The 27,580-nt window shown below is 40.7% G+C and overlaps 1 protein-coding gene across 7 annotated transcripts in view; it reads left to right on the top strand.

The window, feature by feature from the left end:
* LOC123498242 (protein abrupt-like) overlaps positions 1–27,580 on the top strand; it is a 328,757-nt gene that overhangs the window by 66,322 nt on the left and 234,855 nt on the right. For 6 of the 7 annotated variants that reach the window (XM_045245418.1, XM_045245417.1, XM_045245413.1 and 3 more), the window contains one exon: positions 7,999–8,196. The exons of the other annotated variant lie outside the window; for it this stretch is intronic. In XM_045245418.1, the coding sequence (XP_045101353.1) occupies positions 7,999–8,196 (198 nt within the window). The remainder of the gene's footprint in view (positions 1–7,998; positions 8,197–27,580) is intronic. 7 annotated transcript variants of the gene reach the window in all.

Below are 27,580 nucleotides of genomic sequence, written 5' to 3'. Positions count from 1 at the left end.
GGTAGTAGAAGGACTGGATAACAGAGATGGATGGGTGGACATAGTGTACCTGGACTTAAAAAAGGCTTTTGATAAAGTCCCTCATGTAAGACTACTTTGAAAAACAGAGGACCTAGAAGGACTGTGAGGAACTTTGTTTGAGTGGACAAGAGAGTATTTGAAGGACGGGGAGAATAGAACCATGATCAGAGATATATGTACATCTTGGGGGTTTAAAATAACTAGGTTCAGTGTTATCCCCCTTTATGTTTCAGATTTATGTAAATGACATTCACAATGGGATAAACAGTTACATTAATATATTTGCTGATGATGCAAAGCAACTAAGAGTTATCAAAACCCATGAGGACTGTTTGTTCTTACAAGATAATATAAACAAGATCTATGTGTGGAATAACAAGTAGAAATTGGAGTTCAATGCCAAGAAATGTCATGTAATGGAACTAGGAAAGAGCAAAAGACCAGTATGGGACTATTTGATGGGAGAGGAACAAATAATGAAGATTAAAGAGGAAAAAGATCTGGGAGTGCTTATACAGGTTAATCTCAACCATGAAAAAACATATAAGCAAGATTTTTGGTATATCATATAAAATGTTGTCTAATATAAGAGTGGCATTTCAATTTATGGATAAAGATATCAGGAAAAGAATCATCACAAGCATAATATGTCCAAAGTGGTGTGGTCTCCAAGCTCTATAAAAGACATAAGAAGATTAGAACGTATATGTATTGCTACAAGGAGGAAGACACGAGGTCATGTAAAGAAAATCATTATGAGGCAGTGTTTGAAGGGTATTGGAAAATACAGTTTTTACACACAGAATAGTGGAGAAGTGGAGTGCATTGAATAATGAAGTTGTTACAGCACATAATGTCCATAACTTTAAGGAAAAATGAGATAAATGGAGACACTATGAGCCTCGCATGAACCCTGTACGATACAACTAGGTAAATGCAACTAGGTAAATACATGATCAGTAAATATATATACAGCTTTCCCTCGTTTTATGATTGGGTTATGTTCCTGAAAACGAGATCGAATAATGAATGATCGAATGGTGAATTTAAGGTTCATAGGATTTTATTTAATGGGGAAAGATGAGAGATAGAGAACACTTTTTTGCACTGCCTAAGAGGTAGTGTTATAGGCTCATCGTTTTTATTCATTTATTTTTTCTTATGCAGTGGTTTCTCTTTTAGGCCTATATCTACTGGCAAGAGGAGAAAATGAGCCTCAGTTACGTTAGCAGGTGCCACTTGGCGGCGAGTCTGGTCATCAGTCCACAGCCTTAAGAGTCTTTCTATATCCTCCATTATTGGCTTCCTCTTCCTCGTTAGTATCTTTGCCATTAATGTAGAAGCTGTCTCATCTACTTTCTTCACACTTGCTGCTTGTTTGATGACGGTGGAGACAGTGGAGTGGGGCAACTGCAGGGTTCTGGTGATGAAGTTGGCTCCCTAGCTCCCTCATGGCGCTTGACAATTTCAAGCTTTTTCTTTAAGATAAAGGTAATCCCCATTATATGATTCACTATTATACAATTTTTCATTTGTACGATATTAGTTTTTACTACCCTAGTTCTAATATACGATCGGTTGTGTAACTTTTATGACATCCCAAGTATACACTCATTCTCTCTGTACATAAATACAGTGAATCCTATTTTTTTTTTTCATGGTTCAGTTATCACCCATTCATTTTTACAGTTTTCCCTTGGAACCTAGTTATTTTTACATGATAAAGTGAGAATTCCCACTTTATTAAGAAAAAATTGGGCATTTGATTTTACAAAGGTTGGTGACTCTCTCTGAAACGCTTAGTAGTAGGGAGCTTTCTGATATAATTCCATGTAAAACTGGAGGTTCATGGTATAGTAGCATTTGTTTGGGTGAATAATTGTTCAGCGATAGCTTTACTACTAAGGCAATGGTCCTCCAACCTCAGGGAAGGGGGCAGTTAACATCTGAATGCACTAGATTAAAGTCAGAGTAAGTACAAAAAAATACTTTTATAGTAAGTCCTCGTTATACGGTAGTTCTTTATACGGTAAATTCACAGTTACGGTAGTTACCGTATTTGGAAATTACTACCCTCGATTCGATATACGGTAAGAAAAATTCACAGATACGGTATTCGCTCATGTCATACGAGAGGGCCCAACGCTAGGGACCGGGGGTGATGACGTCATCCACGCCACACCTCCCCGCCACTCGTCTGACAGTACTGACTTTAACTTGACCACCCTTGGAGCCTATTATCTCTTCCCGTCCCCCCCCCTTTTTTTTTAACTGCATTACATATTACTTAAATGCATTACTAATTAGATGAATGAATGGAATATTAAAGGGTCTATTGTAAGCACAAATATATTCATAATAATCATGGCAAACACTAAAAGCCTACTACCAGCGGCGAACCTTGCAGCAATTGATAAAGGGCACAGATGGGCCTGGCAAACCCACTATCATAGAATGGTGGAAGTCGTATAACATTAAGCACGCCTTAGATAACATCGTCATATTGGGACGAAGTGAAGACGTCTACCATGAACTTGGCATGGAATAATAATAATAATAATAATAAACGGTTTATTAGTTAGGCAATGTAAAAAAATTACACTGAAAATGTACAAGGGGGTGGGGGGACATTAACACAATGAACTAAAAATGCTTAACCTAGCTATGGATCTAACTTAACCTAGAATTCACTTATTTATTTAAGGCTCGCACAATAGTGGGCACCGCGCTAAGTCGGTACCGATCAGTGCGCTGGTGTTTTAAGGGCGCCACGCGATTCTGGTGTCGGGTGGCGCGAGCAGGGGAGGCACGTCGGGGGTAGCAGGTGGCGGAGACGTGATGACGAGCAGTTCTTCCCAAATTTTTCCAAGGCTTCCTGGTGTCTTGTGGCCAGCCTCGGCAGACTCAGGCAGGTCAGGGCGCCCTCGTGGGACCTGTAGGCAGGCCCAAGGATGACCCTGAACGCCTCCTCTGAACCCTCTCCAGCTGTTGTCGTTGTGTGAGGTTCAGGAGGAGGACCACGCTGGGCGGCGTACATGAGCTTAGGGAGTATAAAGGTGAGGTACACTCCCCTCAGCTCATCTGCCGGTGCTCCCAGGGACCTGAGTCGGCGCAGTAAATAGATTATATATGAGGCTGACCTGATGATGTTGGAAACATGCTGCTTCCATGATAATTGATCATCCACCAAGACACCTAGAAGCTTGGTGCTGCAGACCACCTGGAGGGAGTGAGGGCCCACAGAAAGCTGGGGAGGGGGGACTGCTGCTGTGGAGGTACAAATGTGGATCACCACGGTCTTGGTGTGGTTGATGGTCATTTTGTTGTCCTCCGTCCACGTCTGTAGTTGGTTTAGAGTGGACTGCAGTGCTGAGAAGTCTGGGTTGGTGTTGTTGACGGGTACGCCCACGGTGCAGTCGGATGAGGAAGCACAGTGGACCCATCTTGGTCCCCTGAGGGACCCCGCATGTGAGCTGTTGGAAAGAGGAAACAGAGCCCTGATAACGAACGACCTGACGCCTTCCCGTGAGGAAGTCTGCCAGCCACGCTATCAGGTAGGGAGAGAGACCCAGAGTGATGGTTTTATTTATCACAACAGTGTGATCAACAAGATCAAAGGCCTTTCTGAAGTCCACAAAAGCAATAGCTAGAGAAGTGTTGCGTTTGTCCAGGTGGCTGTGGACGAATTCCAGGAAGCTGACAAGGTAGTGAGATGTGGTGGATTTAATATTGCCAAATTGTTGTGTGTCAATAGAGTTACAAATTTTGTTATAGGCCCAGTCGAACACAAAATCTTCACAGATAAGGCTGGGTATAGGGGTGATGGCGACTGGTCTTAGATCATTCAGTGACTGTGGATTAGAAATGGATTAGAATAAAGTATGGCCAGAATGCACGCATGACTTCCCAGGCTTCGTTGAAGACGACATCGGTGCGATCAGAAAAGACTTAGTAAATCTGTGCCATAGGGCTGGCTTCGATGAAGTTGATGATGATGATGTTCAAGATCTTTGGAAAGCCATGCTGAATCTCTCTCAAATGATGAACTTTAGAGCTAGACAAGACATCACAGGCGACAGAAGAGGGAGACGATGAAGAAGAACCTGTGTGTGGAATGTTGTTCCACTTCACCCTACTGCATAGACAGCTTCACTATAGTTACACAAAGTGCCATATAAACTATGGCACACCCCTTTTAATCCTGTCAGAGTCTCTCTCTCTCTCTCTCTCTCTCTCTCTCTCTCTCTCTCTCTCTCTCTCTCTCTCGAGTGGGTCAAATGGACCTCTACCAGCCAGACACCTTAAACTAATTCAGATTGAAGACCATTGGTACATTTGGGTAGCAAATCATAGACCCTGGAACTCTGGGGAAAAAAAAAAAATCATGTTACTCATTTGCGCACTTATTGTGGTTCCATATTTATCCAGACTTCCCAACTATGTACAAAGGTTGCTGAATCACTATACTACCTGATGTAGAAGCTGATACTGGCTTGGCAAACAGGCTGGAATGTAAGTGTGGCTAGTATGGCAGGCAGGTTGGTAATGATGGATATGTGGATTTGGGTCCTCCATCTTCAGGAGGGCCTAAGTTGCAAGGTAGTACCAATATAGGCAAGCCCCGCTTAACGAATGCGTTAAGTTCCTTAAAAAAAAAAAAAAGTGTGTTGCGTGAATTTTCGTTAAGTGAACCAATTATAACAAGTTTGACCATTGAGAGTTAACAAAGTGAGAGTGCTTCACAGTACAGTAAAAGGTTTAATGAAAGTAAAAATTATGAAGTTAAACATTTCAGCAATTTAATTTAAGACTAAGTCATTATAATGTACACTAATGTATGTATATGTAATTTTATAATGTTGATGATCTTAAATTTATGAAGGAAGGGAGAGTGGAGTGGGAAAGACACTAGCCGGCAACCTGTGGAATGTAAACAAAAGGTGCATCATTGTACCGCATACAAAACTTATGTACCACATTTCCACATGGCTTTCCATTTTATCCATTGCAGAGTCACGAGTTTGGGTGGTTCTTTTAGCTTGCAAGGAAGATATGGTTTCACCAACCTTCTTACTAGAGTCTGATGACTTGAAAAGAGTAGAGACACTAGATAGAGTCAAGCCATGGTGGTGAGCAATGGTATTAGTTTTCTCACCTCTCTTGTGTCTATGAATAATATCCAGGTTCACTTCGTGAGTAAGAGACTTCCTGGTCTTCTTAGCAACGCTAGGTGACATTGCGGGGCTGGTTGTAGGGTGTTTTGGTGGCATGTTGAGAGAGAGAAGATGAGCTGCTGCTGGATACTGTTATTGTTTTGAACTAAAGGCGGAGAAGGGTAGGGGAGTGAGTGGTGTGCGTTTTGTTCACGAGAGGCAGAGGCGCAAGTCTGTTGGCTTGCGTAATACGGCGGGGCTTTCACACTTGGAAAAAATTACCTGGATAAAATTTTGTTAAAGTGAGTTTGATGTTTGTTATATGAGTGGATGGTAGTAAAAGGAAACGTTTGTTGTAGCAAAATTTCGTCATGTGAATGTTCGTTAATCGGGGGTTGCCTGTACTTGCAAGTCACATGTGCAGAGTTTGAATATTAATCGAAGTGGGGATAAAAAATGCTTCATGGAGCATTATGTACTGTTTAGGTTGTTACATAACAATTTAGGCAATGGCTGCATTTATATATTTCCCAACTTTTATGCATTTGAGAGAGCACTTATCTAAAGATACTTGACACTACAATGAGTTAAGTACAAAGATTATTTTTATTTATCTTAAGGACATGCTGCAGTCGAGATTTGAAAAAAAAAAAAAAAGTTATGGGATGTTTTACTTGAAATTATCTGAATGTTATCAGCCACTAGTTGTCTCAGGTATTTGTGAATATGAATGTGATAGAGTAATGATGTCAAGACTTCATGATGTCATGCATAGAATTACATTCAAAATGTCATACAGGCCTTATTTGAGTTTTTTTTATTGTGCTTTGGCATGGACATATTTGAAAGACGCCTAAAGAAACATAGAGAAGGCTTTTTTTCAATTTCTTTATACATCACGTGATATGATTTTTTAAAAACATTTTTCATTTCTTGACGTTATCAGAACAGCATGAAAAGCTGTTATTTTGTCTGTTTAAAAACTTTTTAATCACTTTAGGGAAAAACTGGTCTGAAAGTTTTTATCCCAATCCCTGTCAATAAGTACACCAAGTTTCAAGGCAACATGTATAGGGGTTGATTTTGTACAGTTTTTATATCTTGAAAAATAATGTTTTGGGATACGACTCTTTTGTTTTTAAAGTTTAGCATCCTTGTTATGTGTTGTCAAAATTAGTAGACTTATTATATGTTGTGTGTTGATCTATAGAGAAACTGGACAGAAAGAATTATGTAATTATTCCATATTTAGTACTTAATTTCGGAAGCTATTTACCTTGTGGTGACACTGTCAGAATTCCTGGCTCTGGTTCTTTGTGCCTTTGCTGGTAGATTTAGCTCAATGGTGATTGTTCTAAGAATGCAATTTCATAGAATTTGAGTTTATTTTAAATGATAGTAGGCACCTTCTCCGTTCTTAAGACAATCCTCACCAAGTAGATTTTTTGGTCCTAATCAAGATCAGCACCTCCAGGTATGTACATTTCTCCCTCTGCTTTCCTCTTCTCCTCCTCCTCCATGTATTTTTCTAATTTTCTTTTTCTTGATTTCATCTTTCTTAGGTTCTGCTATCAAAAGTGAGATCTTCCTGTCCCTTTTTTCCAAAATCTCCTTCCCTGCTATGCCAAATGCCCTAGTTTCAAGTTTTTCCTCTTTTCTCTTGTCATTCATCTTTTCCCTCTTCTTTTCCTTTATCTCCTCCTCTTCTTTTTCTTCATCTCTTCCATCTTCTTCAGCTGCTGTAGCCTATTTTGTTTACTTTTACTTCCCATGTTGCAGTAGGAAGATCAGCAAAAAAAAAGACATAAGAGAGCCTACAAACAAGAGTTTGATATAACTTCTCCTTTCACCTTTCTGTTTCGCACTGGGGTTCTGTATGACATGGCAGGAAGGAGGCGAGTGATTTGAGGGGTGGTGCCTCACCACAGAGACCAATATTAGTATTAAAATGACAAGGGAAAACAGGCAATATACTACAATGCTTAGAGAATTTTTTTTTGCGCTACGCCCATCTCGTGGCGTACGCTACTCATGTCCCTTTAAACACGTCAGAATTATTCATATACCATATGAATTCTGAATATTTTTCCTACAATAATCTGCAGAAATGGAAAAAAAATTTTCGTCATAACTTACTAAATCACGATTGCATTAATATTATTGCTTTATTATTGTGTATGGTTTATTTGTGTAACATGAATTTTATTGCTTTATACAATAAAAGTATTTACATATGATATTTCATGAGTTTTATTGTGTTTTAGGGGTACATATAAAGGTCTTGGAATGCATCACTATTTACTGTATTCATTCTTAAATCCGCTATATAATTGCTCACTTCACAATTGGACTTTCATGTACCAAATACGATTGTACATTGAGGAATGCCTGTACATTATTTTCACAGTTACATCTGAACTACTGCAGTTATTGTGCCATTATACCTCAACCTGATATAACATCCACCAAGATCTAATGTGTTATTGATGTGTCTTATTGATAGCACTATCCTGAACTCATGAATCTTTCATGTTCTTATTAAAGGAATTAGTTTCAGGCATGAAAGTAATCATGTGTATGATACAGCACTATACATATATGACAGTATTTCTGGGTAAAATCACAGTATCTACATATCCCATTTGAGTTTTGAGATCCTCAAGTTTGGTGCTTAGTCATAAATTCTTACTATCCTAAGTTTCACATGTTATCATCACAAATTTTGATGTTGACCACTCAAGGAGTTTTTCATGGAGGGATGATGTATTTATAGGATATTGATAATTATGTACAGTGATTTTATTCTTGTTAATTTTTTCCACAGCAACGTTACTCGGATGCAACCTTAGCCTGTGAAGGTCGTCTCTTCATGGTGCATAGACTGGTTTTAGCTACATGTAGTGACTTCTTTGATGAAATTTTTCAACAAACTCCAAGTGATACCACTCGGGCTGTTATTGTACTAAATGAGGCTCGAGCACATGATGTGGAATGTCTACTTGATTATATGTACTGTGGTCAGGTAAGTTTAAAATCTTTATACTTATTTGTATAGATGAAATAATTAGGATCATATTTAACATCCTTGAAATTACTTTTTATTTATTTTGTACAAATGTATGTAAAAATTGAGATGGGAAGAATGTTTGTTGAGTGTAAGTTTAACACGTTACTTGCAATGAGACCCACTGGTGGTCCATCAGTTACTATCCACTGTTGCAATGTGACCCATCAGTGGGTAATACAATAGTTTTTGTATATATCACATTTTAATCTTACTATTGATAGAAATTAGATTATATAGTAAAATTACAATAAACTGTATGTGTAGGAGAGCTTAATAAACACTGATTTATGAATAATAAGCTTATTTCGTATTTAGTGATATAAAAGTTATATGAAAAATAGTCTTCTTGTGTCCACATTTTTCCTAATACAGGCAACCCCCACTTAATGAAGGTTCACACAACGAAAGTTTCTTTTTACTACCATCTGCTCGTTTAATGAACACCAAACTCGCTTTAACGAAATTTTATCCACGTAATTTTTTCCAAGTTTTAAAGCCACCTCCGTATCACGCAAGTCGACAAGTTTTTTAATACACCAGCGCCCCTCGTGAACAAAACGCGCACCACTCACTGCCCCTAGTTCAAAACAATAACAGCATCAGCAGCAGCTAGTCTTTCCTAGATCTACATGCCACCAAAACGTCCTACAATGTTGTCTAGCGTTGCTAAGAAGACCAGGAAGTCTCTTACTCTCGAAGTGAAACTGGATGTTATTCACAGACACGAGAAAGGCGAGAAAATTAATAGCACTGCTTCCCACCATGGCTTGACTCCATCTACTGTCTACCATTTTCAAGTCAGCAGACTCTATTAAGAAGGCTGGTGAGATCATATCTTCCTTGCAAGCTATAAGAACCACCTGAACTCGTGACTCTGCAATGGATAAAATGGAAAGCCTTGTGGAAATGTGGTACATAAGTTTTGTATGCGGTACAATGATGCGCTCTTTGTTTACATTCCACAGGTTGCCAGCTAGCGTATTTCCTGCTCCACTCTCCCTCCCTTCATAAATTTAAGATCATCAACATTATAAAGTTACATACATACATTAGTGTACATTATAGTGACTTAGTCTTAAATTAAACTGCTTAAATGTTTAATTTCATAATTTTTACTTTCATTAAACCTTTTACTGTACTATGATGCACTCTCGCTTTGTTTACTCTCAATGGAAGCTCAAGTCAGGGGTTAAACTTGTTATAATTGGTTCGCTTAACGAAGGGATTTTTAGGAATGTAACCCCTTCGTTAAGCGAGGGTTGCCTGTACATGTAAAAAAGACTGCATTATCTTGCATTTTTTTTTTCCTTCAGAAAAACATAAAGGCGGTGTCACATTAGCATTTTTCCGTCAACTTTTTCTGTCAACTTTCTGAAGAGTGTCAACTTTTGTCGACGCTCGTCATTGCACACATGCTGACTACTGTCTCCATCATGTTTGTTGACTGTAAGCAAACATGACTGCCCCTTCACCCCCAGTAAGCCGTTGCTATTTTTGGCCTCCAATGCTCTCTATGAGAAACTCTTCAGACAGCTTTGTCTGCTGATAAACAACAGAACAGCTCATCTTTTGCCAATTTCTACTTAAAGGTTCTGCCTTGTAGCATCACAATTCCAGAGAAATGTAAACAAACAACTGAGCCACTTTTCATTGCTAGGCTATAACAAAAAAAAAGTACTGTAAAGTCCCGGGTTATGTCGGTCTCGAGTTACGTCAAACTCGTAGTTACATCAGTCCACTATAAGGCAATTTAAGATTAAAAAAATTGAAAATTTATAAATCGTAAAGTGCGAGATTTATTGTTATTGTTGGCAGTTGCCCGCCACACCGCCGGCCTCATGCTTGAATACAATAACACCCTGCCTCACTTCCACCACACTGTTGCCCCTGGCAAGAGTGTTATCCTACTTCTGCGTTTACTGACTCAAGTTCTTAGTATCTTGCTTAATGGCACTAAAGAGAAAACTTCTTAGTGACAGCAGTGATGCTAAGAAAAGGAAAACCATTACGCTACAAGAAAAAAGAGGACATAATTAAAAGACATGAGAAGGGAGGCAGCAGCTGTGTGTGAGGGAGGGAAGAAGAAAATGGGAAGCCCGTTACCATGACAACGGAGAGGTTGACGACCTTGAGGGCTTGCACACCCATCACAACAATAACAACTCCGGAGCCTTCGCCTGGGCCACACGACACTCGCAGCTGACTTGCACCGTCTGCGCCTGTCTGCTGATCCCTATTGCCCTTTCCTATTGCATTTCCTGCCCCGCTGCCCACGCTTCTACTCCCACCGCACTGCACTACGCTCCCAGCTGTCCACCCTGGGCGTCACAACATTCGACCTGCCCACTCTTCAGGCGGCCTCAGGCGTCCACCCCTCTCTGCAACCTGCAGTCCTTCGTGTTCGCGGCTCTAATCAACAACAAAAACAAGCTTGTGTTTCATATTCCTACATACTTGTAAATAATATAACAATATAACCTTTAACTTACCTGAATGACCATAAACAATGATTGGTTGAAAACTCCATAATATGCTTTGAAATGTACGGAAACTCGAGTTACGTACAAAATCGACTTACGTCATGTTTCAGGAACGTAACTCTGACGTAAACGGAGACCTTACTGTATATGCAAATATATATATATATATATATATATATATATATATATATATATATATATATATATATATATATATGTATATATATACGAGTATATATATATATCAATCTATTAAGATTATATAAAGTTAGTATTATAACATCATTCCAATCAACCAGAAAATAAATTTTATTATAAAAATGTTGATTAGAAACCATAGATCTTAATTTGACAAAAAAAATGATGGGAGAGGAAAACAGTGCAATTCGTCTGACTCAAGACGATGGAAAAAGCTGACGGAACGGTAAAAAAAGACGTAAATTGTCGACAACAACGGTAAAAGTGCTAGTGTGAAGCTGCCATGAAACTTTTCTATAACAAGTCATTCAAACGGATATCACAATTGGACTTTCCTTGACTAGCTTCAGTGATTTTTATATTGATTTTTTTAATATTTTTCCTGATGTCATTTTAGACAAATTGTAAAAGAAAGCTGCCATTGGATTATAGTATATATATATATATATATATATATATATATATATATATATATATATATATATATATATATATATATATATATATATATATATATATATATATATATATATATATATATGTATGTATATATATATATATATATATATATATATATATATATATATATATATATATATATATATATATATATATATGAACATAAGTAAAGAAATGAAACAGCATAAATAAAAAAGTATCTACTCTAAAGATAAACTGAAAAATACTTTATTCTTTTTTCTAATACATATAAGAAAACTATATTATCTTGCATTTTTCCTACAGAAGAGCATAAAACTTTTCTATAACAAATTATTCAAAGTCAGATTTCACAGTTGAACTTTCCTTGATAGGCTTCAATAATTTTATTGATATTTTCGCAATTTCATAATTTCCTCGGTATCATCTTTATTATCTTATCTTCTCTGTTGTTGAGATGTAGATAAATGTGAGTATTGAGTGGTAGGAAAACACAAGTTCAGACAAGGTACTTTATTCTCTAACGTTTCGGTCACAAGACCATTTAGATAGTCTTGTGACTGAAACGTTAGAGAATAAAGTACCTTGTCTCAACTTGTGTTTTCCTACCACTCAATTATCTTCTTTTCTGTTGAATTAAGTTGACCATAAAACTATGTAGCATTAATTTTCTAGATATGCAAAACAGAGACAAAAATATGTAAACAAATTTAGGAAAGGAAAAATATAGTACAGTAATAGAGGCACACTGAATATCGACAAATAAAGTACAGGCAACCCTCGGTTAACAAACGGGTTACGTTCCTAAAAGACTTCATTGCGTGAATTTTCGTTAAGTGGACCAATTATAACAAGTTTGACCCCTGACTGGAACTTCCATTGAGAGTAAACAAAGCAAGAGTGCATCATAGTACAGTAAGAAATGCAGGGAACATTGAGTTACAAGCTCTGAGTGAGACCAAAATTAAGGTAAAAGTGACCAGTAGTTTGGAAGTGTGACTGGATAGTTGTCAAGTGTACAGAGTGTGTGAGGGAGGAAGTAGCCCTACTGTTTTGACGGTGTAGCAGTGTGTAATGTAGAAATGTTAAAGTTGATGTGGGTGAAGTTGAAGTTAGTAGGAGAGATATGTTTATCTATTACTTAGTTGTGAAATACAGGAAAAGAGCAATACTTAAGCTCATTCTGTTCCATTTCTATATTTTTTAGCATTTAACTTTACCTTAAATTTATGAATTGTTTTTGCATACACGATCTCTTCATTGAGTTAATTTCAAATTCTTACACACTTATGTGGAAAGCAGTAATTTGGAGGTCTCTTATGCATGTGCTCTTTTTTTTTTTTTTTTTTTTTGCTATTTCTTCTCATTTCCACCACTGATCACTAAATCTTCAGTTGATTTCTCCATTCCTTGGATTTTGTATATTGCTATTAGGTCTTCTCTATGTCCTCTTCCTTCCAGTATTGTTATCCCTTTTTTTGGTTTTGTTCATCTGGGAGATTGCTTAGTCTTGCTAGTATTTTTGTTGCAACTCTGTTCTTTCCAGATTTATGATTTCTTTCTTTATTTTTGGTGACTATACCAGTGCTGCATTTTCCAATCTTGGTTGTATCATTAATGTTAACAATTTTAATGATCATATCTTCATACAGAAAAGGTTGTCCTTATATTTCTGTGGTGGTTGCACACTTCTCTAGTTATTTTATTTGTGCTTCTCAGGTAATAACTAGTGTCATCATTTTTCCCAAGTCTTTCTCTCCCTTTGTTTTACTAAGTGCTTCTCAGGTAATAACTAGTGTCATAATTTTTCCCAAGTCTTTCTCTCCCTTTGTTTTACTAAGTTTTTCATTAACTAACAAATAATGTGGGTGCCTATGAAGGAAGGAATGAGAAAGATAAAATGGAAAGGCAAAAGTTTTGGACTACTTTGGATGACTGTCAATGAAACAATAGGTGTCAACATACTAGTCATGAGTAACTTAGATACAGTGGACCTTCAGGCTTGGAACATAATTTGTTCCGGAAGGCTGTTGCGTGTCCTATACGTTCCAAGTCAGAAATCGCTTTTCCTATAGGAAACAATGAAAAAATTTTAATCCTTTCCAAGACCAATATTTACCTAAATAAATAAAAATTGAACTATGTAAAATTGATATTATTCAACTTTTTGCTGGTGAACTTCATAGCATATGTAGACGATAATGTGGGAGGGCAAGGGAGACTGAAACTTATTGTTTGGAAGAGGAGTCCCCTTCCATAAGAACTTATGATAGGTTGATGAATATTTGAAAAGTTTCACTTCTGAATTTTTTTCACTCATCCGGTGCTTGAGACCATAAATTATCGTTCTCTGAATTTTTTTCCAAAAATCAAATCACCCTTACTTCCCCAAAGTCATTTTTAAATGTCTCATGTTGTTGTATCATAGCCTGACTCACTTGGTAAAATAAAATGAAGCATCACTCAATGCTTGTAGCTATGCTTGTATCTTACAAGCATAATTTGATGAGATTTAGTATCAGAAATTTCAAGAAGAGAAACAAACAGCTGTGCCCTGGAAGTCAGCTACATGTGTCACTCCCTTATCTCCCCTCCCCTACCCTCGCCTCATGCCACGTGCCATCCTATACACTTATTATTTCTATCACAGACACCTGTTTTTCATACAAAAAACTAGCAGTTCCACTGTCTCACTTACTTTCGTCCGCCGAGATTACAGAAATTTCCGCCTGGCGCTACGCCTGCCAGTGCGGTGCCCGGCGCTGCTGATGGGATTGGCTGCACTGCCCCTCAGTTAATTTTCAGTGCGCATCGTGTTAACATGCGCTGCGCTTCCGTCCCTGTTTCGCTTCTTGAATTTTTCAAGTGCTTTCTCTGCCAGTTTCTTCGTGTTTTCATGGCAGAGGACCTTAATGAGCAGCATACTCATCTAGAGCAGCCTGCTGCTGCTTGGGAGAGTAGTTTTATGATGGATGGGGCTGCTTCCACTCCTGGTTCTTCTGGTTTTCAGTCATCTTCTAAGCCTTCTAGAAGGGTTTGCTTGAGACCAGACTGCACCAGGGTCTTGGGCAGTTTCCTCCAGGACCCTCATTCTGTTTGTGTTAATTGCAGAGATATCTGCAACCCAGGTAAGAGGTGTGATGAGTGTTCTACTTGGAGCAGTGATAAAGTCCTTGCCGCGTATAAGTACCAGTGTGGTTTGAGGTGCAAGAGATACGCCAAGGTAAAACATTCACATAGTTCTGTTGCCCCCTTTTGTAATGTTTCCTGTGCCTCCTTCTATTCAGGCGACAAGGGTTTCACCGGCTGCCTCTGTTTTGTCTGACGTTCATGGCGGCTCGGAGATTTTGTTTCAGGATGTTAATGTTTTGGCCCAGGATGAGCTATCTGCTGGAGATTTGGCTTCCCAGCAGGGCACTAAGCCTCCTGTTGCTATTGACCTCTTTTTGTTTTTTAAGTCTTGGCAGGAGGAGGTGCTTGCTTCAGTCAATACTCTTGTTGCTTCTCAGATAGGAGATTTGCGTGGTTCTGTGCCCCATTCCCCTGCTACTGACCCCTCTCTTCCAGTTGTGCCCTCGTCTTCGGACCCGGACCTGATGCAGTTCAGTGCCCCGGAGTCCTGACGCAAAAAGGTGTGTGCAGTCACACCCAGGGGGTCAGGGGGGGCTGTCCAGGAATAGAGGTGCCTCTTAAGCGTTCTCGTTCCCCAAAGGATGACGCTCAGAGGATCAAGAAGTCCCATCCCACCTTAGTGGTGTCTGGCTGGTCCCCTTCTCCGGACCGGTCGGTGGGGTGGGGTACTGGGGGGAGGTGGGCTGGCACGGTAGGCCTGGTCCTCCCCCCGTGGCCTTGGGTGAAGGCCCGGCCGGGAGAGACACTTGCCTTATTGCCTTGTCTCCCCGCCCACAGGATGGCATGCTCACGCCTCACTGCCTCCTCTGTCCGTTCAGCCAACAGGGGCCCAGTGTCTGATGACCCCCCTACGGCCCAACAAACCCACTGTCCTGCTCATACAAATCACCACAGAGTTCATGTTGCCTCTGTTTCGGCTGATGTGTCTCCTACTCGGCACGACCTGACACTCTCAGACAGCCGTCGTCCTGGAGGTGATCTTTTTCTGGCAGATGCTTGCGATCGGTGTGTCCTGCTTGGCTCTCCTTGCCCTTCCTGTTCTGGGTGGCAGGATTCAGGGGCCTCACCGTATCCGGGGCCTGACGAGGCACGCCGCAACTCAGAGAGGCATGACAGGTTACCAACAGGCCTGGAGGGGGATGAGGGGTGTGAGTTCCCGCCTCATGGCCCCTCCATGTACCATTGTATGATGAACTACATTGACTCAGTTTTTGAGGATGCCATGGGCCAGCGGTTTGACCAGGAACGCCCTGTGGCCCCGGGTACCAGCACCTCACCTACAAGAAAGGGACCCATCCTCCTTGGAAGGGCACAGCCTGTCAGGATTTTCATGGAGCAAGCCGACAGTGCTTATTTGAAGGCTAATGAAAAGAAACCAACCTCAGTTGGCTATCCTTCAGGCAGGTTTGGTAAGATTTACAGTCTGGCGGGTCAGGAGGTTTACGGGAAGGCTGCCTGGGTTAATCCTAGCCTCCACGCCGCCCTGCATTCTAGTGCCAGAGAGCCTCGCGTCCTCCGTGAACATCCGGAGGTGGCCAGGATGGAGGGGGTGGTCGCCAGGTCTAGAGACGCCTTGAACTACTCTTTTTGGTGCTTGGGGGCCATGCATCTTCTGGCAGCTCGTCACCTCCCTGCACCCCTCTTAGACTTGGAGGAGCAGCTCTTTAAAGCCGTACATTTGGTGCTTAATGACGCTTGAAGGGACTTGACTTATGTCATTGCCAACTTGCGGGCCTGGAGGAGGGAGGCTTACCTCGGCCGCCTCAGACCATCCTTCTCGCAGGTCGAAAAAGGCATCCTTCGGAGGTCTCCCATTTTTACCCTTCTCCTTTTTTATGAGGACCGCCTTCAGGAGGCGCTACAGTCCTCGAAGTCCAATGCTGATAGGACGCTCCATGGGGCCGCACTCAGAGCTCTTGCCCGGCCGCGTCCTGCTTCAGGTACGCCCTTGGTGGAGCGTGGTCCCCGACCTTCTACCTCCACAGCTGTCAGGCCCTCTGCTGCTCCCATCCGCAGACCTTCCTATGCTGCTCGTGCCAGGGACTCCCGGTGGGAGGGGGGTTTGGCGGCTCTTACTCGTCTCGTTCCAGTGTGCAAGGAGGGGGATGGAAGGCAAAGCCCTTTCGGAAGTGACGCCCTTCATCCCCAGGGGGCAGTTGCGGGCTGTCTAGCCCGCAGGTGGGAGGAGTGGCACAAGATAGGGGCAGAGACGTGGATCCTCGATGTTCTAAGGGAAGGCTACAAGATTCCCTTCTCTGCACCCCCGCCACTCACAACCCACTTAAAGGAGCCCAGAGGCTATGCCCCAGGATCCCTCAAAGGACAAGTGCTTCGGTTGGAGATCCAGCAACTAAAGACCAAGGGTACCATAGAAGAAGCATCCCCTACTCTGGGTTTTTACAGCCACATGTTTGTTGTCCCAAAGGCCTTGGGAGGTTTTCGACCCATCATCGACCTCTCCATCTTAAACAAGTACGTCGTCTTCACCAAGTTCAAGATGGAGACGGTCAAAACCGTCATGTCTGCAATACGATAGGATGACTGGATGGTGTCTTTCTATCTTAAGGACGCCTATCTCCAGGTGCCCATCCATCCAGACAGCCGGCATTTCCTGCGCTTCTCTTGGGAGGGCTGCCACTTACAATTTCGGGTTCTTTGCTTCGGCCTCTGTACTGCCCCTCAAGTCTTCACTCATCTCTCGGCGGAGTTCCATCGTCAGGGCTTCCGCATCCTCAGATATCTGGACGATTGGTTAGTCTTAGCTTTGTCAGCAGACGAGGCTCGAAGAGCCACCGCTTATCTCATTGGCATCTGCTCAGTTCTGGGGATTCGCATAAATTGGGAGAAGTCTTCCTTGACTCCAGAGCAGGAGAAGACCTTCCTTGGGATGCTGATTCGCTCTCCTCCTTTGAGGGTTTTTCCGACGCAGGGGAGGATACACAACCTACGGAATACAATTCGTTCCTTCATCAGTTTTCCGTCCCCACCTGCAAAGGACTGGTTGCGTCTTCTCGGGCACGTGTCCTCCCTCATTCATGTAGTGCGAGGATCGAGGAGGAGAATGCGCCTTGTTCAGATTCAGCTGAACCTGCAGTGGGACAGGCAGTTGATGGCGGACGACCATCCTGTATGCTGGGACCTCAACACTCGCCGGGACCTGGAGTGGTGGCTGGAGGACCAGAACTTGGCTCAGGGTCAATCCCTCCATCTAGCTCTTCCGGACATCTTTCTCTTTACGGATGCCTTAAACAAAGGGTGGGGGGCTTCTCTCCTTCAGGATTCTGTGAGTGGCCTCTGGAACACCCAAGAGAAGTCTCTCCATATCAACGTCCTGGAACTCAGGGCGATTCGCCTGGGGCTCCAACACTTTGTGGACGTGCTGCAGAATTCTGTTGTTGCGGTTTTCTCTGACAACACCACGGCGCTCGCGTACCTGAGCAAGGAGGGGTAACTTATAGCTGTAGGCAAACTTGAGACTGGGGAGTGCTGTTCAGCTTCATTAGTGGCGCAGGCATTTTATTTGTGGTACCCATATTGGGCCCATATCATTGCCGAGCTCATCAGGCCCACCAGATTCTGTCCATGGTGATGGACTTTTCACATGGCAAAGTGTTTTAACTGTGTACGGGTGGGATTTGAACCGACTGTCGATCTGCCCGATCCCACACTCACCACCTTATTTATCCACTATGCCACCCACTCCACTCTCCTCAGCAACAAGGCTCGGGAGATCTTAGACTGGGCCAAGGCTCATTCGGTGGGGATTTTGACTCAGTTTGTGCGGTGCTCTGACAACGTGGTTGCTGACTGCCTCAGCAGGCGACACCAGATTCTGTCCAAGGGGCTTCCAGCAACACCAGGCTCATCTTGATTGCACTGTTCTGGCCCCAGAGAGAGTGGTTTCCAGACCTGTTGAAGGCGTCACGAGAGCCACCCCAATGCCTTCTGCTTCGGCGGGAACTTGGTCTCCACGAGCTTCAGCTGACAGGGTGGGGACTGTCAAGCGATACGTGAAATACAGAGATTTCTCCTCTAAGGTGGAGGAGTTCTTGGTGCATGATAAGAGGCCCTCTACTTCTTTGAATTATCAACACAAGTGGAAGAGGTACAGGAAATGGTTCAAGGACAACAGGCATACCATTTCTAACCCCACTGTCCAGAAAGTTGCACATTTTCTTGTTTTTTTGCCTCAGGATTGCCATCTTTCCACCTCTGTTATCAAGGGCTACAAGGCCATGCTTAACAGTGTCCTGGCAATCCAAGGGTTGGACCTCAACAACGACCAGGTGCTGAGGCTTATAATCAGAGCCTGCTCTTCCCAGCCACAGAGGCCTAGCAGGAATCTTCTGCCTTCCTGGAACTTGGATGTCGTTCTTCGCTTCCTAACCACGGCTCCCTTTGAACCTATGCGGCTCTCGTCTATCAGAGACCTGACTAGAAAGTCTCTTTTTCTGCTTGCTCTTGCTACAGCACAGAGGGTAAGAGAGATTCAAGCACTCTCCCACAAGATGAGCTGGCAGGGACAGGATCAGCTGGTCTCTTATCTTCCTGAATTTATTGCTAAGACGGATACGGACGCCCACAGTACTCCTTGGGAGTTTCGTATTAAGAGCCTTTCCACCGTCGTGGGTTCTCAGGATGTGGAGAGACTCCTATGTCCCGTTTGGGCGCTTCGTCACTACCTGCATAAGATGGCTTTGCCTACAAGATCCCGCAACCTATTTCTTGCTGTTAGATGTCCTTCCAGACCTATGTCCAAAGGAGCAATTTCTTTCTTACGGGATATCATCAAATCGGCCCACACTTCCTTCCCTGACTCTTCCCGTCGTGAGCTTAAGGTCCGTGCCCACGACATCCGTGGCATTGCTACCTCTATGCTCCTGAGGAAGAACTGCTCTGTTCCCACTATCTTGAGGGCGGCCTGCTGGAGGACACCTTCGGTCTTCGCTGACCATTATCTGCGGGAAATAGTAAGACAGGAGGGGGATATCTTCGCCTTGGGTCCAGTGGTCGCTGCTGGACATGTGGTTGACTAACTCTTTCACCTGGCCATGCACATACCTTGAAAGTCCGCTCAGGGTTGCACTTCTTGGTGACTTGTTTGTACAGTCCTGGTACCTTCAGCCAGGGGGTAGAGGGTCAGTAGCCAGGATGGGGCTCCCTCCTCAACTCCCCCCTCCAGTCATAGGCATAGGCACGCTCCTAGGACTCTCACTGCTGGTCACCTGGGCTCTAATTCTTGAGGCACATGGGTCACGGAGTACTCCTATGCACCTGGTTGCATTCTCCAGCACCCTCTTCTCCATGTCAACCTCTACCACGGGTTAGTGTCTCCACAACGGACAGTTATTTAACCCTTTACGCCTGCCTCTTCCTGTCTACTCCCACATCCTTAAATGTTGGAGACTGCTAGTTTTTTGTATGAAAAACAGGTGTCTGTGATAGAAATGTAACTTTTAATGCTAAAATTAATTTCTTCACTTACCTGTTTTTCATACAAAAACAGGTGCTCTCCCTTCCTCCTCCAGTCTGTTTCAATGCTCATGAAAATTAACTGAGGGGCAGCGCAGCCGATCCCATCGGCAGCGCCGGGCACCGCACTGGCAGGCGTAGCGCCAGGTGGAAATTTTTGTAATCTAGGCGGATGAAAGTAAGTGAGACAGTGGAACTGCTAGTTTTTTTGTATGAAAAACAGGTAAGTGAAGAAATTAATTTTGGCATTAAAAATTACATATTCTGTCTCTATCAACACATTGCTATGACATCCACATACATTTTTTCTGACTATTTTTACCATTGCAACTATATTATTTTTATTATTATTATTATTATTATTATTATTATTATTATTATTATTGTTATTGTTATTTTTATTATTGTTATACAACTACCTAACACACAACAAGCCTCGCTACACTACTACAAAAGATTCTGTTGAGACAGGTATGAAACTGAACCAGATGAGTAATTATTACTTCACAATGTCCCTATCTCACCTCAACACACTAATCATGACTTGGAAATTGTCCAGTTCAGTCATAAAAGAGGAGATTGCTGTGACACTGCTAATGGCACTTTGCTATTTTGTTACTTGTTACTTATGAGATCAGTGTACTTATATGAAATGTTACTCAACCATCCTGCTTGGTTAAGTGACTCTGGTCAAATGGAAAATTGGTGAAATGTCCTGACCCCAGATGGGAAAAGAGCAAGTGGCAGCTTATGTTTACCTCCTGCCAACGGTGCTAGTTTTACCCAGATTTAGGTGGATTTGGCCGCCTCTGCTTTGTTCCATATCCAATTTTTTTTTCCAACTCTGAGGGAAAAATTATTGAAAATTTTTTTCCATGTTTTAAATGTTCCATGTCCTGGGTGTTCCAAGTCTGAGGGTCAAATGTATTTGTGTTAGTAGTGAGGTAGTTGATGGCAATAGGTAGGTATGGAGTTCTTAGAAGCAATGGAAATGGAAGTGGAGCAAGAGCTAACTGTATTTTGAAAAAAAAAAGTGATTCAGAAGTTTACATACCAGAGATGAAGTCATGGAAGTGTTTAAGACAAGGTGTGAATGGAGTATGTGGAAATCTCAAAGAGGAAGATTAGCTGGATGTGAGAGCATTGAGAGAGGAAAGGAAAGGTGTATGTTAGACCACTTTTTGATTTGGAGTAACCTGAGAGTGTTTGTGAGGTGGAATATAGTGAGGAATAAGGGAGAGGAATGTTCTGAAAGTGATGGAGCTAGATAAAAGAGAATGAATATGTGTCAGATGATTAAGAAATGAAGTGCATTGAGAGGGTAGGATAATGTTGAAGTAGAAAGAAGTATGTAATTTTAAGAGTGCAAAGATGTATGGTATGAGATGAGTGAGAAGTAGAGTGAAGGGTGGTGTGAAGATATTTAAGTGGCTTTAAAGGGAAAACAAATTTGAGATGGAGGATGGAATTTTGTATCAAGCATGCTAGAAAAGCAGAAGACAAGGGAAAAGAGCTACTCTTGATGGCAAAAAAATAGCTAATGAAAGATGTTGGGTTGAAGTTAATAAAGAGTTTGAAAAAAATTAGATATGTTCTGGATAGGGTGAAGATAATTCAGAAATAATCATTTGATAATGAGTGTCAGGTGAAAGCAAAGGATGGTAGGATGTTGGTTAGGCAGAATGAGGTGTGTGAAGGAAGAGGAGGGAAAAGTATTTTAACAAACTGCTGAATTTGGAATAGAGTGCTTAAGATTGGGACATTTTGGAGAGGTGCTAGAGTCAATGTACTAAGGGAGTTAAATGAGGCAAATACAGTGGTACCTTGGAGTATGAACGCTTTTAAGTATGAACAACTTGGATTACAAACAAAAAAAATTGTTTTTTTTTTTGCATTGGAGGATGAACTTGACTTTGGAGTGTGAACAATAACAAACGCCGTCAACAGATTGCTTGCAGCGCTACGCGATCAGCTGACTGCATGCTGGGGCACCACACTGCCTCACTGCCTCAGAAGTGTTGTTTGCAGTTGTTTGGTTGTTGTTTTGTAGTGCCGGGAATAATAATATTAAGTTTTTTTTAGTTATTAAGGTCATTGCCTAGCGTAGCAGCACACATGGTCACGAGACATACAGACATACATATGGAAGATTCTAGAAGATCCGAGGGGAAGAGAGAGTATCCAGCTCATGAATTAAAAACCTTAACCCTTATAGCCCGTCAGGCATGATCATGGCTCTTACGTTAGAGCCCGTCAGGCATGATCATGGCGCTTTTCAGAAGCCACGCTCCTTTATGCCACACAGTTTGTTTATGCTTGAGGCTATCTGTCACATATTGAGGCCTGTCATTGGCCCATTGTTTTCAAGATGGTGGACACTTAGCCAATCATGTATCACCTTTTACAAGGATATGTTTGTGTAGGTGTGAGGGCAGCAAGCATGAGGATGGTGAGAGCATTTATGTCAGTATGCTGTATTTTATCATTTTTTATGTATTTCTTGGTGAGATATAAAATATAGATGTGTATTTCCATGGATAAGTAAGCAGTTCAAAAACATATTATGATGCATGACAATATTGGAATTGTTATTTTTATCTCGTTATTGGTTTAAATAAGAGTGCGTAGTGCTGGCTTGATGGAGTCGGCTGAGGAGGATGTGTTGACACTTGTTTCTGACTGCTAAGAAGTTGAATTTTCATATTACAATTTGCATACTTTCCTGATTTATTTTCCATAATGAATGCAGTATATCAAAGAAAAACTTATTAGTTTATGTAAGAGTGTGTGGTGCTGGCTTGATGGAATCACATGAGGAGGATGTGGTGACCCTTGTTTCTGACCACGAGAAATTGAATTTTCATTATATTACATTTTGCTTACTTTCCTGCTTTATTTTCCTATCTTTTATAGTTATAGTATAATAGTAGTAGTAGTAGTAGTAGTATATATATATATATATATATATATATATATATATATATATATATATATATATATATATATATATATATATGGTAATGGTATGCAAAAAGTAAAAAAATTGGTGAAAAACATAATTATTTTTGGTCTTGGGAGGTGGTTTGGAATGAATTATCATTTCTTCCATAAGAATACATTATTTTGATGCTTTGGAGTAAGAACAAAATTTTAAACGGAATAAGTTCATATTCCAAAGCACCACTGTATAGTAAAGGAGGTGATGCAGCCAGCAATAATTGATGATAAGTGGAAATACACCAGATTGGAATGAATATGGAATGAAGTGCTAAATGTGTTTTCTGACTTGCACAGTACTGTTGGAAGGGCAAGTGCATATGTGATACTACTATATAAAGTAAATTTTGATTAGCAAAACCATGTTAAGATGAAAGGACCAGCCAATATCAGCGATAATTACTGCTCCAAAATGTATAGAGTTAGCAGCTGTAGAGTTAGAAAAACTGGTTGATACAACTCATAACACCTAACTTTTATAGATACTCTTCTAGCTAGAAATGAGATGTGAAGTTTCCAGTTGAGAGTATTAAGAAAGGACAGACTGTATGTTCAGTGTAGAAAAAGGGGGCACTTGAGTATCATTGGAGAAGGGCTAGTTGTCTAAAATTTTGTGTGAAATGGATACATGGAGGAATTAATGTTTTGAGACTGAACTTTACTAAATTTGCATTACCCTAATCAGAAATTTTAGAATGATTAGAAATCAGGTATTTTGGGGTTTCCTTATGTGAGCTATTTATTTCTTAAATGATTGGATATCTACAGAAAGATGTAGAAAAGTGCAGGGTGGCATCATCAGTATAAGATAAGACAAGAATTTTGTTTTGGAAGATCATTGATGAATAAAAGCAAAAGAGTGGGAGATGAGACAAATCCCTGAGGAACATCACTATTAAAAGGCTTAAGGGAATAACAGAGATCATCTCAGGTAGGACACTATATAAACACAATGTTGTAGTCTGGTAGAATTTAGATAATTATTGGTTTCGTCATAATGTTACGAGAACATGAAATACTGATGTGATCTACAACTTAATATCAACATTATATTTTCACGTAACAACAGAAATAAGATGTAAAATTATGACGTAAACTGTTACTCAGTATCAAAGTTATATTTTACATTATGTCAATGCAAGTATAAGATAATGTAACGATGCAAACTATTGCTTCGTGGAACTATCCATGCTTGTAGTGGTGTTGAGTCACTGGTGATGTGGCACTGTTGAGGGCTGGTGCTTGAGTGTTTACCTAGTGTTGTGGTGGGCTGCCTATATATATGTCGTGGCATGCAGCAGGGTTGTCGCTCCGACACACCCGTACCATCGCTTCTTTTGCCCCGAATGCAACAATGATACGCCCCTGCCGGGCCGTATGGGGCGATGCAATTTGCAAGTGAGTGTATTGTTGGGGGTTCGTCGGGGTTTCATCGTCCCTGTCGTGCCAAAATGAGCGTATCATCATTTCATGTAGGGGCGGCAGTGCCACGTTAGATGCGACACCACCCTGATCACTCCCCCGATATGCCCGATAATCATGTCTTTCCCGGCTCTCGGCCCTGTCCTGTATTTTCGGGAGCAATCATGCACTTTTTAGCCCCGATTCCAATCGTGCCTGTCGGGGCACCACAATCGTGAATGTGTGAGTCCAGCATAAGCCTACGGAAGGTCTCAACTTCGCATATTAGATGCAGAGTGCTTTTTTGAGCGAAATATTTGGGAAAAAGGTGCATCCTATGTGTCATTTAACATCAGTGTTAGTATTTTCACTTTATTAACGTAATGATGTAACATAATGACATAAGTACTACGTATATCATCATTGTATTTTCACATATCAACGTAATGATGGTATAATATAATAACCTAGACTGCAACCTAATATCAACGTTATGTATTCAATTCGTAGGAAAGTAAACATGATGTAACATAATGATGTAAACTACTACCTACTCATTGGAATGTATTTTTCCTTTTGTATTAACATAAACATGACATAATTTTAAACGTTGAAGGAAATATTCTCAAATTCATATTATGTGACACAGATGTTGTACAGAAGTAAAATATGCATGTTATGTCATGATAAACCTTTGGTATTATATATTATTTTTAGACAAGTGTTACCTAATGAAGACTATGTTTTTATTCCATACTATCTTGTGTAGTAGAAAGCAAATATACTTTGCGTGAGGCATAAAATGCAAAGGTAGTTAAAGAAAAAGAAAAAGATGCATTGTTTAAAAGGTTTATTGCACTAATCACTTGTAAGGAGGTGACTGTCATGTAATTGGTAACACATCCACTCAGCAAGTGGAAGATCCTTGGTATGATCACCAAGCGGTGCCTCCTCATCTTTTAGACTTCCTAATCAAACACAGCTCAGTGATGTGTATCCATGATTCACTTTCCCTGGGCTGGCGAAAGGGATGAGAAAAAATATAATAAAAAGTATTTAAAAATAAAAATAAAGAAAATAATATATATTCACCCTTTAGCGGGCACTCATAGAAATAGTAAACATTCCTTTTAGGATAATAAAATGTATGTGTTTCTAAGACTTTTCTACTCATGAAAATTTTTTTGTTCGGTGCTCACAATACCTACAATGCTTGGTCAATGAAGTGGTGTGTTTGGGATGCTTGCATGGTATAGGGTATAAAAATATTCCATATAAATCTTTAATTTAGGTCAAAATTTTTACTAATGAAGTGTAAATCATATTATATTTACTAGTAGTAAATATGGTATCACTAGTAGTAAATTATGAATGTCACTTAATATTAATGCTTGTTTGAAATGAAAGCAAAGTTTGAAAATTATCAGTTATGGATAATAATGTAAAAAAAAAAAAAAAATGTTTATAGATATATACATATATACAAGTGGAGACCAATGAGAGGGTTGTGTGATGTGGAGGAGTTTGGCCATTCTCTTTAATTAAATGGATCGGAAATTAAGTGCCAGTGACATAATAACGAGTGTCCCTTTAAATGTGGCACCAAAGCAAACACTGCAGCCCTTGTGTTGCCTTCTTGCTGTAGAAAGCAGAAATAAGCAACTGAAATGAAGGAGCATGACATTAGTCAGGTCCATATTTATCTCAAAACACCATCACATATGCACCATAATCTTCACTATAAGCTAATAGAATGCAGCTATTCACAGAAAACATTGCTATTTTAATTCATGGTATAGTATATTCCTTTATGTGGATACACACACACCAGATAAATATTACAGGCCACAATAAACCTTTGTCACAATAAAATAAGTCACCATACATTTCATTACTTCAGTTACTTAAAGTGGGCAAAAAATCCTGCAAGGGACTTTGGGGTAGGCCGGGTATAAGTCCCTCACTGGCTACATCCATATTTCACCATCATGTTTCGCTCATTTGTTTTCACATTTCGCAGTTGACACCCATATCATGTTAGAACACAAGTATCTGGCTGTTTGCTATCAACTTTTCATACACCTACCTCCATTATTACAGGCATGGGGGAGTGGGAAGGTGAGAATAACTCATGTCCAGTCCATCTGGAGAGACAGTGCTCCCTTCTAGCAATGCTCCCCACTGTCCCATACAAGCTAGGAAGTTCTGATTCGCTGTAAGTGTAGCTGAGGAATGTTCTCATTATGAAAGCTCTTTAAAGACCTTGCAGGCTAAAGTGCAGGACGGGATTACAGACAGAGCAGAAGGTGGACGAGGTGATAACAAGTTGAAAGAACCAAGAAATGAATGGAAGCAGGAGCAAGAAGAGGAAAAAGTCAAAATTTCAGAAGTGGTAAGGAGGCAAATTCAAGAGAACATGAAAGTCGCTGTAATAGAAGTTATCAAGGAGAAGGAAGATTTGTTGCGGGATGCAGTGGACAAGAAAAAAAGCTTCGTGATTTATGGGATGAGGGAAAAGAAAAATCCAAATAAATTCACAAGAGAATGTGAAAAAAAGGAAATTGGCCAGAACTGTTATCAAACGAGTACAAGACAGCACACAAGAATTTGATAAGGAGGTGGAGGAAGTGATCAGGCTGGGAAGATAATGTGCATCGTTGAAACAAAACTGAGAGCAGAGATCCATGTCAACTTTAAAGAGGAGGGATATGATACCTCAAGGAGGGACATGAAGGATAAAGGGGAAGGAGGATTGCTAATAATGGTTTGTGATAATATATGTGTGGTGGATCTGCAATATGGTTTGGACAAAGTGGAAGTAGTAATGGGAGTAGCAATCAGAACAGAAGATTTGAAGAAAAGAAAAATTATAGTTACATATGTTCCACCAATGACTAATACATGGGGATCAGAAGAACATAAAGATATGTAAAGAGGGGTGATAAAGTGCTTAGATAGCATGATAAGAAGAGATAGAAGAATACTCTTAGTTGGAGACTTTAACTGTAAAGAAATAAACTGGAGAGAGATGGAAGTAGTGGATAATGCTGGGCAGTGGAGCGAGTAAGTGTTACAGTGGACTATATGGTTTATACACTGGACCAGTGGGTGGAGGAGTAAACAAGGTACAGGGGGGAAGAAGAACCATCTTTGCTTGACCTAGTTTTCACAAAGAAACCAGAGCCCCCTCCAATCAGAGAATACCTTAGTCCAATGGGGAA

This window comes from Portunus trituberculatus, chromosome 47 (assembly GCF_017591435.1).
Source record: "Portunus trituberculatus isolate SZX2019 chromosome 47, ASM1759143v1, whole genome shotgun sequence".
In the NCBI taxonomy this organism is placed as follows: Eukaryota; Metazoa; Arthropoda; class Malacostraca; order Decapoda; family Portunidae; genus Portunus; species Portunus trituberculatus.
The sequence above is the reverse complement of the archived record's forward strand: the minus strand, read 5'-3'. Positions and strand labels throughout refer to the sequence as shown.